Source organism: Carya illinoinensis, chromosome 11 (genome assembly GCF_018687715.1).
Source record: "Carya illinoinensis cultivar Pawnee chromosome 11, C.illinoinensisPawnee_v1, whole genome shotgun sequence".
Classification (NCBI taxonomy): domain Eukaryota; kingdom Viridiplantae; phylum Streptophyta; class Magnoliopsida; order Fagales; family Juglandaceae; genus Carya; species Carya illinoinensis.
Genome location: NC_056762.1, coordinates 12,446,568 through 12,458,691, shown reverse-complemented (window position 1 = coordinate 12,458,691; position 12,124 = coordinate 12,446,568). Strand labels below are relative to the sequence as shown.

At 38.3% G+C, this 12,124-nt stretch overlaps 1 protein-coding gene across 3 annotated transcripts in view; it reads right to left on the bottom strand.

Moving 5' to 3' along the window:
- Positions 1-663: 663 nt before the first annotated feature.
- The window catches only part of LOC122281549 (guanine nucleotide exchange factor SPIKE 1), a 63,281-nt gene continuing 51,820 nt past the window's right edge, over positions 664-12,124 (bottom strand). For 2 of the 3 annotated variants that reach the window (XM_043093130.1, XM_043093131.1), the window contains exons 21-30: positions 11,830-11,905; positions 11,510-11,620; positions 5,784-5,966; positions 5,038-5,181; positions 4,647-4,820; positions 4,173-4,520; positions 3,770-4,102; positions 2,921-3,106; positions 1,236-2,210; positions 664-1,088 (exon numbers count right to left, since the gene is read on the bottom strand). In XM_043093130.1, the coding sequence (XP_042949064.1) occupies positions 834-1,088; positions 1,236-2,210; positions 2,921-3,106; positions 3,770-4,102; positions 4,173-4,520; positions 4,647-4,820; positions 5,038-5,181; positions 5,784-5,966; positions 11,510-11,620; positions 11,830-11,905 (2,785 nt within the window). In that variant the 3' untranslated portion in view covers positions 664-833. The remainder of the gene's footprint in view (positions 1,089-1,235; positions 2,211-2,920; positions 3,107-3,769; positions 4,103-4,172; positions 4,521-4,646; positions 4,821-5,037; positions 5,182-5,783; positions 5,967-11,509; positions 11,621-11,829; positions 11,906-12,124) is intronic. The other variant, XM_043093132.1, reaches the window with a different exon arrangement.

The following is a 12,124-nucleotide window of genomic DNA, read 5'->3' as shown; positions in this document are numbered from 1 at the left end:
TTAAAATCAGAACTGTGAAGCTGGATGAAAAGACAATCAAGCTGCAGATTATTGTCGATGATGTTATTGAGATGGGGAGTTTCAACAATGTCAAGCAGTGGTTGAAAGAAATTGACAGATACGCAAATGAAAGTGTATGCAAGCTTCTAGTTGGGAATAAGTGTGATTAGGTCGAGAACAAGGTTGTGGACACACAAACAGTGAAGACATTTGCAGATGAGCTTGGAATCTCATTCATTAGACAAGTGCTAAAGACTCAATCAGTGTGGAGCAGGCTTTCTTAACCCTGGCTGGCGAGATCAAGAAAAAGATAGAGAGGGGGAACGAAATAGAGAGAGGAAGGGAGAACAAAAATAAAAAAAGTTTTATTAAATAGGCGTTTGCACCTGGCCTCTTGCAACAAGCATTTTTCTAAAAACAATGAAGATCGTGAACGTTGGAGCTCAAAGCTTTATGAGTTCCATCTTTTTTCAATATTGCTTTGAACAGTATCAGCAAAGTTCAATGGACTTAACTTTCATGATTTTTTTCTGTTTTCCCTCTAGAGAGTTTTCTCCTTGCACACATCCTGTGAACTTGGATTGCGTCTTTTGTACTTTCTATTGAAATCTTATTACTTATCAGAAAAAATACATAAAACATACGAGACCATGCGCAAGAGAATTAGAAAAACCAGTGTCAATTTCTCGTTTTCCTGAATATCACCTGCTTGAAAATTAGGATAAACAAATGAGCAGTAACAGTAAACTATCTGACATCATTGAAAAGAAAAGTAAAGAGAAAATATGAACACAATGAAGTGGAAACATAGGCAAAATAATGCTACAACACCGTCACAGCTCTGACAGAATGGCAGGAATGTAGTGAGATAATTCTGCAGTGAGGGACTGAAACCCATTCACAAGCTGTGTGTGGAAATCCTGATCTTCCTCTCCAATCAATCTGAAGTGCACCCGAATCGCACGCTTGCAGACAGCCATAAATTCAAGCAGTGCAGCAATGAGTTGCTGCAGTTCCTGTGAACGCAACCTAGTAGCAGGTTCACCAGAAAGGAAGGCCGTGCACACACTCAGGACTCCGCTGTTCACCTGCATGGTTCTCGAGATAATCATAACCGATGCAATATACAAGTTTTTTCACTACAGGGGCATACCCCCCCCACCAAAAAAGGGTCCTCTCTGCATTACTGGCTCATAAAGGAAGCATAAGTTGAAAACCAAATCACCAAAACTCACCTGAACAGCAACACTGCCTTGAAGGATTCTTTGTAAACTCTGGAGACGTGGAAGTTGATCCCCTTCAGAACTGCGAGGCTCTTCAAGCTCATTTCGTAGTGCAGCTGTCCGGGTTTCAATCATTCCAATTGCATTCTCTACTGGAGAAAACTCGAGAGATTCAGATTTAATCACCAGTAGCCTATTCACAAGTGCAGGGAAGGAGCCCTGAGTCTGAAGCACACTTCGCCTTTTCCATTGGTCTTCCAATCCACCCTGGGTCTTGCCATTCTTTGTGAATGGGGTATCAAACAAAAAGCGGTCAAAGACTCGTGCACGGACGCTTCCGGTGGAGAGAGAAAAGATCCTCTCCCTTCTGCTTCCCAAGTCCTCATCTTCCATTACTGGATCAACGGCAGTTATCTGCAAGTAGCAGACTCCAGGCTGTAACTCATCTGCCTTCACTTGTCTAGAATCTGGAATAATGTGTAAAGTTTCATTGCCATCCATCCTGGACTCGTATATATGACTAAGTTTCTCCATTATGTCACCAAGCCTAACATCACGGGGCTCTCGGTATACATACTCCTTTTTATCAAGCTTCCCAAATCTTTCACCATAGAATCCCACCCGATAGTATGTTGCATCAGTAAATGGAATTGGGCTTGACTCCTGCTCAAGGATCGATTCATAGATATTAGTGAGTAATGTGTGACATTTAGCCAGCTGTCCATATGCCCTCCTGCTTTTATAAACTGGAATTACAAGTTCGAGAATGCTGGCACAGAAATGATAGAGCTCAGCTTGAGAGAAAAGCTTATTAGCTAGCTGTAGGTACTTCACTGCAGAGTCAACTGTGAGTTTTGAAGCACCATATCCCTCTACCTCTGCTGCAGATGCTTCAGATGTGATCTCGCTGCTTACCATTGGGCAAATTTTCCGAAGGGCCGTCACATGATCCTTGCTCCAAACACCATCATTTCTAGCTACAAGGGCCTGTAGCAATTTCAATCAGACACAAGCTAAAGACGAGCAATTTAAAAATAAAAAAGACAGAATGTATGAAAGCATTAGTCAGCATGCAAGGGTGTCAAGGGGGAGATCCTGACCGAGCGCAGCTATTGGGAGAGATTGCTACTCCACAATTCGTGGCATGCAACTACTGCCACATGGCGGCAGGGAATATCACGCATCTTCCTGTGTGGTGTTTTATTTCTTTCTTTTTCATAAACAGAGTTTGGTGTTTGAGAACTGTTTTCCAGAGCAGAAAACTGTTACTGAATTTGGATATTTTCATTGAAAGTTTCCCTGAAAAACCAAGTTTCTAGTTCCATTCCCATAAAAACCACATAAACTACGAAATTAGCTCACGTGAAAACCAATGGACATCCTGACCAACCGCCTAAATCACCCATATGGCAAAGCATAAACACGTTCAGCTCACCATAGTAAGTATAACAACCAAGGTGGATCATTTAGTAGTTCATTCAACTTGCGGTGTTTAAAGCAAACAGCAGAGGCGTGGAATATATTAAGTCCTTCCACTAGACTGCAAGTATTGATTCTTTTTTTCTTTATATACCAAGGTACCAAAAAGTGTAACACAGTGGAAGCTTCTGAATTCACAAACACTGCATTCCAATTTTAAGCATGAAAATATGTTGCTACAGAAGGTTGACTTACAAGCACCTATAACAGCGTGTTACCTGCATTACAACACCAGCAACAGCCACAGCACACTGGGCAGCTTCAGCCCAAGACTGCATTTCCTGATGTGCATCACATAAATGCAGCAACCACATAATGTGAAGATCTGGAACTGGCGCAAACGCCATTGCAAGTTTGTAGAAACTCTCTGCAGCAGCATATCTATCCATGCTCATGACAGACCCCTGTGAGGAAAAAACAAATTGCACAGTATTATTTGTTAGCTAAACTGCCTTGGTTTTTTTTTTTTTTTTTTAGCAGTAAATAAGATTTTATTGATCATAGGAATAGGCAAAACTGCATTTGTTCACGATAACAAAGCAAAGAAGTAATGAGAACATTTGGAATTGGACATATTCAATCCCATTTGTGAGGAATATGAAAACTTACACACTCCATGGACCATGGTAGATATGAATCACAACCAAATGAAGAAGCCTGGAAGCCCATGGCATCGGTTGTTTGCTCTTTTAGTAGTAGCTTTTATGCTTAAAAATTAAGAAATTTAGCTTTTAAAGGCGGGTATGCACTCAAAAAACTTCGCTAAAATTTATTGGGTTGATATTGAGTTAGCACTGCAAAAAACTTTACCTTCCCTGAACCCTATTCCCTAAATCTATGTCACTTTTCATCATTAATATACCATTTATATGCCAACTGGGACGGGGAGAATCAAGTCAGCTTTCCAAATAGATCTTTCACTATTTCCATATACATTGCACGGACGCATTTTGAGGTGGCAGAGAAAGAGTGGAGTACAGAACAGGGAGGCTGATTTCAGGAGAAATCTTTATTATTCTCACTATCTCTCAAGTTCAAACCCCATGTAAATATTGCCGAAAACTTACCAAAAGTGCATGCTCCAAGCTAGCATCCAGGGCCAGAAGAAGACTGTCAGAGAGATATTTCACCTCTGACCAGGACCACTTGTTCTCTGCTGATCTTTCTGGAATTGTAGCAAGAGCACTCTCCGGTAGTCCACAGTCCCTCAATAGGTTGGAGCTTTTAGATTCATCTGCCATTTCTTCCAAAGATTTTCTAAGACGACGTGCTTCACCACTCTCTTCTAGCGTTCCATCAGACTTCATCTGAGTCACTTGCACATCAGACATAAGCTCTGATAAAGTGATAATCAGCATGACCCTTAATCTTGCTGTCTGCATGAAGTAATAAAAAGAACTCTGCAAAGAATAAAGAAAATAACTTAGGTTAAGAACGCGAGAAGCAATATATGAACTTTAATAATCATACCTTCTCAAGTATCTGAAGTCCAACAACAGCCCTTTTTCTAATGCTTTCATTTCGAAAAACTGCAAGTCGAAGTAAATGGAAAGTTATTTGCTTTAAGAAGCGATCATTCTCCCTCGCCATTAGAGTTGCGCCATGAAGATCAAACACACTGTTAAAGACAGGAAACAAAGTTTTCCAGAAAGCGAGAGGTTGATTTCGGGAGAAAAAGCTCATGAATATAGCTGTAATGCAATCAAGTTTTCCATAGTCAGTAGAGATTCCATGGGATGCTGCCATTGTGGAAAATTTCTCTGTTATTTCCAAAACCTGATGACTGACAGAAGCACTCAAGTTTTCTTCCCAAAGTTCCTGAAGAGAACACGAAATTATTGGTGACCTAAAACAACTACAAAAAATATAAAACAAAGTATTGTAATTTCCTAAAGTAGTTGCAGAAACCAAACAAACAATTGGTTTTCCAATGCAAAACAGTACCAATTTTTGTCTCAATATTGGGTGCAAAGATTCTCTGAGTGCTTGTGCAGAAGCTCCAATCCTAGAAGACTGTGCCTGAGCAAGAGCTTCTCTCAATGAATATGGCTGGCTAGGGGAGCTTAATTGGGAGTTCACTCTCTGCCATAAATAACCATTGTCAGGTGTTCCCTGAGGCTGCGTTAGATAGGTTTGAGGCATATAAGGATACAGTGAATAAGAGGTACATTTAACCAAGAATTTCAAAAAAATAAATAAATTGATCAAACTACTGATGCATGAACGTAATATTAAATGAAAAGAGTCAACACCACAACCGTGGAGTTGATAACAAAAGATCAAATGCTTAAAAGATTGATTTTCAGAAATTTAAGTAACACAAATATCAACTCACTCTGACTTCTTGTCTTGATGCCTCGGACAGATAGTTGTTAACTGTAGGAGAAAGTCTATCTGAGTACTTGGGGGAAGCAGGTCCATCCCCAACAGGGCTGCGAGAACTACAGCCCATAAGCATGCTGTCAGCAGGTTTTCTATGCTGTAAACAGTAAAAGAACACAAGAATAAAAAAATAATAATTTTATTAGCAATTCAATAAAAGTAGAATATATAATATCCAACTGTAGAAATAAGGAAAAGAAATCCTTAGAAATATTCTTTTCTTGTATTATGGATGAGACACAACTAAGTAGATGATTTCCAATTGCACTGACCACAGGAAGGGGAATTACCAATAAGGAAGTCAAAATATCCAGTGTTGCAAGAGTGCGATGTGTGGCCTTTATGGACACCCGAAATTAACTAAACTAGATGAAAGACTATCTACCGTTTAATTCCTCATGATAGTTTATTTACATTGGAAAAGTATCCAAACATGGGTCATGACCCAATTATACACAGCTGAGCACTCAAAAGTTAGTAGGTAGTCTACCACTACATTTTGATGGAACTATAATGGTTCTGCCAAAATTCAAAAAGTCAACATCCGTACTGTTGAATTCTACACCAAAGTCATGGAACAAATATATAATATATATTATCAACTTAGCTATGCAGTAGCTGGAGCAAGTAAAATTAACTGAACAAAGAAACTGAAATCACACGATCCAAAAGGAAGTGAACTAGCAATCAAAATGCAACCTCAAAAAGATTTAAGCATTCCTCCATGAGTTTAAAAAATAATCTAGTCCGAGCGATGCTTTGCTGCCATGCTTTGACAAGTGATGCATCATCAAGATTCCGTACAATTTGCAAAATAACAATCAAAACTTCACGCTTTTCCACAGAATTTAGGTTGTAAAAGACAGGCATTTCATCTAGGATCTGCACAGAGAATACAATCAATAATTAAGAAAATTGAACAGGAAGAATCATAATTGAAAGTTGATAACATGAATGATAAAATGTAACAGAACCACCTCAATCACCCTACGAAATTTAACCATATCAACTACGAATTGTTGGGGCAAATTGCATCACTTGTATTTGGTGACTCCCCCTTCCCACGGCGAAAAAGAACAGAAAAAATACGCCTTATCATACTTTGCATTAGGGCTAACAATATTTGGCACAACCCATGAACACGATACAAACACAACACAAAATAATAGGGTTAGGGCTGTGCATAATAGGGTTTGGGCCAATCCAAGTCAACCCAAATATGATACTGCATTAATCGGGTTAGATCCAGGTTGAAGCAGCAGGTTCAGGGGTCAACCCATATGACTGATTATATGTAAGTATTTTTAAAATAATCTCTTATATTATTTATATATATATAGATGAACATAGGACAGATAGGAATGCGAAGTTAGACACTTTGCATTTTGAAAAGGAAATCAGCTTCACTATCTTGAAGCATCTTTTCGCATGTGATATCCTTATCTTTGTGATTCTTTCACAGTTAAAATTTATAAAAGTTTATTGAAAATGAGTGTTTTTTATTACTTTCTTACAAAACTTCTCATATTTAGTAAGGTGAAACAAACAGTACCCAATTCAGAGAAAAAGATAAACGATTAAAGATCATTTCCAATATCTCACATTGAAAATTATAAAAGATCCAAGGTCGTATTTGATAAGTCAAAGAAAAAAAAATTATATAATGCAATTTGACGTTATAAAGTTTCAAATAAAAAACTTATATTTTGTTGTCAATCTCAATTATAAGAACTACCACGTCTACAAAGAGATTCACCAAAACTACCTCACAGAATGATGAGGCATGATTTGGTACATCATATTTGCTTTACAATAAAGGAATCTTTATAATCTTAAGTACCACATCGTGCCACATCACTTTGTGCGTTATTTTTTGTGAATCTCTGTGTGGACTAATTATTTTCCATCAATTATTTATTGACCAACAAGTGCTAATGTAGAAAGTAGACTTTTCATCCATGTATTGTGACAACTTAAAGCATATGATAATTATGTTTCTAAAAATATTCCTTGAAAAATGTATGTAAGAGCTTGAAGACTAAGAAAAATAGGTTAACCCGACACGAACCTAGTTGACTCCGCACAAACCCGGATGATGCGTACTCAAATGACTCATTTTGTTATTCGAGTTGGGTTAGGGTTGGCCATTTCATGACACAAACCCGAATGGCTTGACACGAATTCCCACACCTACTTTACATGATTCGAACTGTCTACTAACAGGCAGTAGAGGGTATTATTCCATAGCTTAAGACCTAGCATGCGTATCTGGTGCACCCATAAGATTGTAATAGAGTATGGATATATATAAATATTTCGATTAATTTGAAGGGTTTCATAAGCTTTAAGAGTTTCTCTTTACAGCTAATATTTCTTTCACGTCAGGAAGGTTATAAGCTTGCTGGTGCCGTTAATGGTTCAAGTACCCTAAAACCCTGCAAAACAAAGTATTGCAACTTCAAATGTGACTCCCTGAAAGATCAAAGGGATACATAACTGCTTTTTATTTTCTTCCTAGTTGAGTTTTCAATAATTTTAGGTCTTTATTTAAGGAATTTCTTGAAAGAAAAATTCTCTGTAACCTCATTCTATGAGGTTTTCACTACTCAGGATAACAATCACTTTGCTTGGAAGAGCATTTGGAGGTCAAAGGCGCCTCATAAGACTGCCTCTTTTGTCTGGATTGCTCCTTTGGGAAGATTTTGACCATGGACAAAATATGGAAATGCAGGATTATTATTACTGATGCGTACTGCATGTGCAAAAACAGTGGTGAAACAGTGGATCACTTGCTTCTCCATTGTGAGATTGCAAGAGCCATTTGAAATGACTTCTTTAGCAAGGTGGGATTACTATGGGTTATGCTTGGGAAGGTAGTTAATCTTATGGTGAGTTGGAGAGATCTTAAGGGCATCCCACAGATTGCATCAATGTAGAGGACGGCACCCATTTGTCTCCTGTGGTGCATTTGGAGGGGGAAAGGAATGACCAAAATTTCAAGGATTGGGAGCACACTTTTGAAGATATTAGAAGTTTCATTTTCAAGACTTTATCTATGTGGGCTGTAGCTATTGATTTGGATTGGCTCAGTATGTATGACTTGTATCTTTTTCCAGTTCCTAATTAGGTGCATTCTCTAGTATACTTACTGTGTACTTGGGCTATGTGATACCTCTTTCTGATAAGTGATAAGGGTAGATGGTGTATAGGATCCCACATTGCTTGGAAATGAGAAGTTCTTGCTCTTTATAATATTCCAATGGGGCTCCAATTGTATCATTAACTAGTCCTTTTGGAGTATAGGCCATGTGACATGGGCCTTCCATTGGGGAGTTATAGGCTATGCTTACTTTTGTAGTAATGAATTTTTTTACTCAAAAAAAAAAAAAGTTCCCATGGAAGCTGTGTTTTTTTTTTTTTTTTGGCTGTGCAAATCAGCTTTATTTTACAGGATTCACAGTGTAAAAGCGTAGGGATGAACCTACAACCATTTGTGGATTTCTTGTGCAGTGGTCAATCCATTTGTGTGGTGCCATGGGAGCCAAAGCCATTGGTATCCACGTAGTAGATTTCAATGGGTGAGTCCCAAGAAGGTGATGGATGTGCTTTTTGGGTAGAAAGGTTGGTTTCAGAAGTATGGGATGGTTAAGTGATTTGGTGTTGCAAAGTTCCGAAGGAAGCTTTTTTTTTTTCCTTTCCCTGCTGTGAAAACCAGCTTTATCCAAGAGTTTAACAGCAGATAATTTCATTTATGGTAATTTTATGTTAGTGGATTGACATAGTCTACAAGTGCAGTGGTGAATTCAATTGTGTAGTGGCATGGGAGTTGAGGCCATTAGTCATCACCGTGTGTAGATTTCAATGAGTAATACCCAAGGAGGTGATCGATGTGCTCTTTAGGTAGCAAGGTAGGTTTGGGAAGTTATGGGATGGTTAGGTGTGTGTGCTTGATTATAGGTATATGTACTTTTGGACCATTCCACTATTTGCCCAAGCCTTTGGATGGTGTGAAAAATTATTATTTGGCATGACGGACGGCGTGAGGACAATGCTGTCAAAGAGTTGTTTCTTAATTTCCATTCTGATTGAACAGGACAAAGATACTTTCGCATACTCTTATCTTTCCATGGAATGTTGGTTTGTACAATCTCTCCATGATTTGGAGTTGGGGTTTGGTGGGGTTCTCCATTTTAATCATGTTGTAAGGCTCCAATGAGCAATGGAGCTGAGCGGTTGAGCTGATCCCATGGAAGCAGTTCTTTTTTTTTTTTTTTTTTTTTTTTTTTTTTTTTTTTTCCTTGGCTAAGGAAATCAGCTTTATGCAAGAGTTTAACAGCAGATAATTTCATTTATAGTAATTTTATTTAAGTGGATTGACGTAGTCTGCAAGTGTAGTGGTGAAACTTGGACCGTTTGTGGATTTCTTGTGCAGTGGTGAATTCATTTGTGTAGGGGCATGAGAGCTGCGACCATTTGCCTTTGAATATTAGGGGATGAATAATACTGACAAGCAGCTCAGAATTTAAAAAACCTATATCGTGGATTGAAGGTAGATATTATTTGCTTAAATGAGACTAAGATGGAAGGCATTATGAGAAGATGCATTAGAAGTTTGTGGGGATGTGTACAATGGAGAGGAGCTACATGGCCTCAAGAAGGGCTTCAACAGGGGTTTTGCTAATTTGGGATTGAAGGGTAGTAGAGAGTGTGGAGGATTATGTGAGGGCGTATACAATTGCTTGGCCTTCTAAAAATGTTAGTGACGACTTTCATTCGGCGTTTGTGACAGGCCAAACTATGATTATAAAATATTACTACTATGGGAGGAATTGACTGGTCTGAGTGGTTGGTGGGACATAAGGTATGTTATTAGTGTTGAATTTAACATTATGGGTTCCCAAGTCAAAGATTGGGAGACACCTTTATGCTCAAGTATGAGGAGTTCTGAATTTATTTTTGAGCAAGGGCATTTAGATATTCCATTAGTTGGCAATACGTTTACATGGTCTTCAGGAATTGGCGGGTCCAAGTAGTTGGTGGTTCATACTGTGAGTTAATGGAGATTATTTCGCCGTTACAGATTTCCCAAGTCAAAGATTGGGAGATGCTCCTCTATCCTCGGCTATAGGGGTGTTAAGAGTTTATTTTCGAGCAAAGGCTCTTGGATATTCCATTAGTTGGCAAAACATTTACAGTGTCTAACAATCAGGACTCTCCTCCCTCGAATCCACCCTAACTTTGCTCAGATCATTTTTCCCATTTTGTTGGACAGCGATCACATTCATGGTGGTAGAAGATATTTCAAGTTGGCAAATATGTGGTTAAAAATTAAAGGTACCCACCCGTGGGTAGCCCAAGTGGTAAGGGTGAAATTCTGTGCATGTGCCCCATGTCACAGGTTCAATTCCCCTAGGATCAAACTGCGATTTAAGTGGGAAGCCATGGTGGTGGGTTGCTGTGCTAGTCTCCCCAGGGGTTTAAGTTCCATGGGTGAGTCCTAAGGGCTCTGCCAAGAGGTTAGACAGTGGATGTCGACATATTACTTCCATCATCCACCAAGTTAGATTTTGGCCTGAAAAGTTAAGGCGGTTAAAAAGGGATCTAAAGAACCGACAAAATCTTGGAAATTAAGAACATCAAGTACAGGGAAGAATTGTAAGTTATTGATAGTGTGGATTAAGAGATTTAAGTACTAAAGCGAAGATGAGACAAAACCAAGGTAAACTCAACTTGGAGCGGACTACATTATTAGAGGATGTGTGATGGAGGCAAATCCAAGGGGTATATGGTTAAAAGAAGGCGAGAGAAGCACAGTTATTTCATGGAGTGCCTAACTCAAATCGAAGAAAATTCTATTGGGATGCTTCTAGTTCATTTTGCAATCTCTACTCCTATGCACGAAGTCAACATATCTCATCTTTTCTATGCAGACGATACTTCATTTTTATGTGGAGTAACTTCTTCAAGCAAGTGGGATTGGCTTGGGCCATGCTAAAAGAATTGCGCAACTTTTTTATTCTTGCAGAAGACTAGGTGTTGCAAATTACAGCAATATGGAAGATGGTCCCAATTTATTTCATTTGGTGTAATTGGAATGATAGAAATAGTAGAACATTTGTGAACTGTGAGTGGACGATGTAGGAGCTTAAGAACAATTTTATTAACATTTCTTTTGGATTGTATCTACAGATTCTAAAGGACTCACCCTGCACGAATCTTTAGTATCTTTTTCACCTTCTAGAAAAATGTATCTCTTGTATACACTGTGTGCTTGAGTTGTGCATTTTGACCTTATCAATAAAAATTTATTACTGAGAAAATTTACCTTCAAAACTTCAGGTAATGCTAAGCTTAAATCTTTATTATATGCAGAGGCCAAAGAGAGAAAAATAAACTACTTTACAAAGCTGTTTAAAAGTATGCACCTGTCCAACAAGTGGAAGATATAGCTGGGCAATATATAGTTTATCTTCAGGTTTTTGGTATCGAGCATCAAACTCATGCTTGCACAGGAGGACTACTATGATTCTAGCCGCCTACACAAAAGGGAAAGCAAGTGTTACAACAGACTGATAATGATGCAGTGCATATACATACAATCAGATGTAGTATGTAGCTAAATACCATTAACATTCATGATTATGCTTGTGAAAAAAAATAAAAAAAGCATTCATCCACCCTCTTAACAAAAAGAAGAGAGAGTATTATTTCAAAGTCATAGCAAATAATATGAACTAATACTTACCTTTGCCCGCAGAGATAAATCCTCATGATCCCAAGTAAGGAATAGCTCCTGTATCAAGACAGATGAAAGGTAGTTCCTACAACATAAACATGCATTTAAGTCAACAAAACACTGTATACCACATAAAATTAATGTGATACATCGTCAATAATTTTTTTTCTAAGAGAATTGGTATTAGTGATCGAAGAAACACTATCCAAGTGCACAAGTATATATCAGATACACCTAACTAGAGAAAGTGAAAGATCAAGAGAATTCTAGAAGGTAAAGCTAGAGAAACATAACTGGGCAGCCA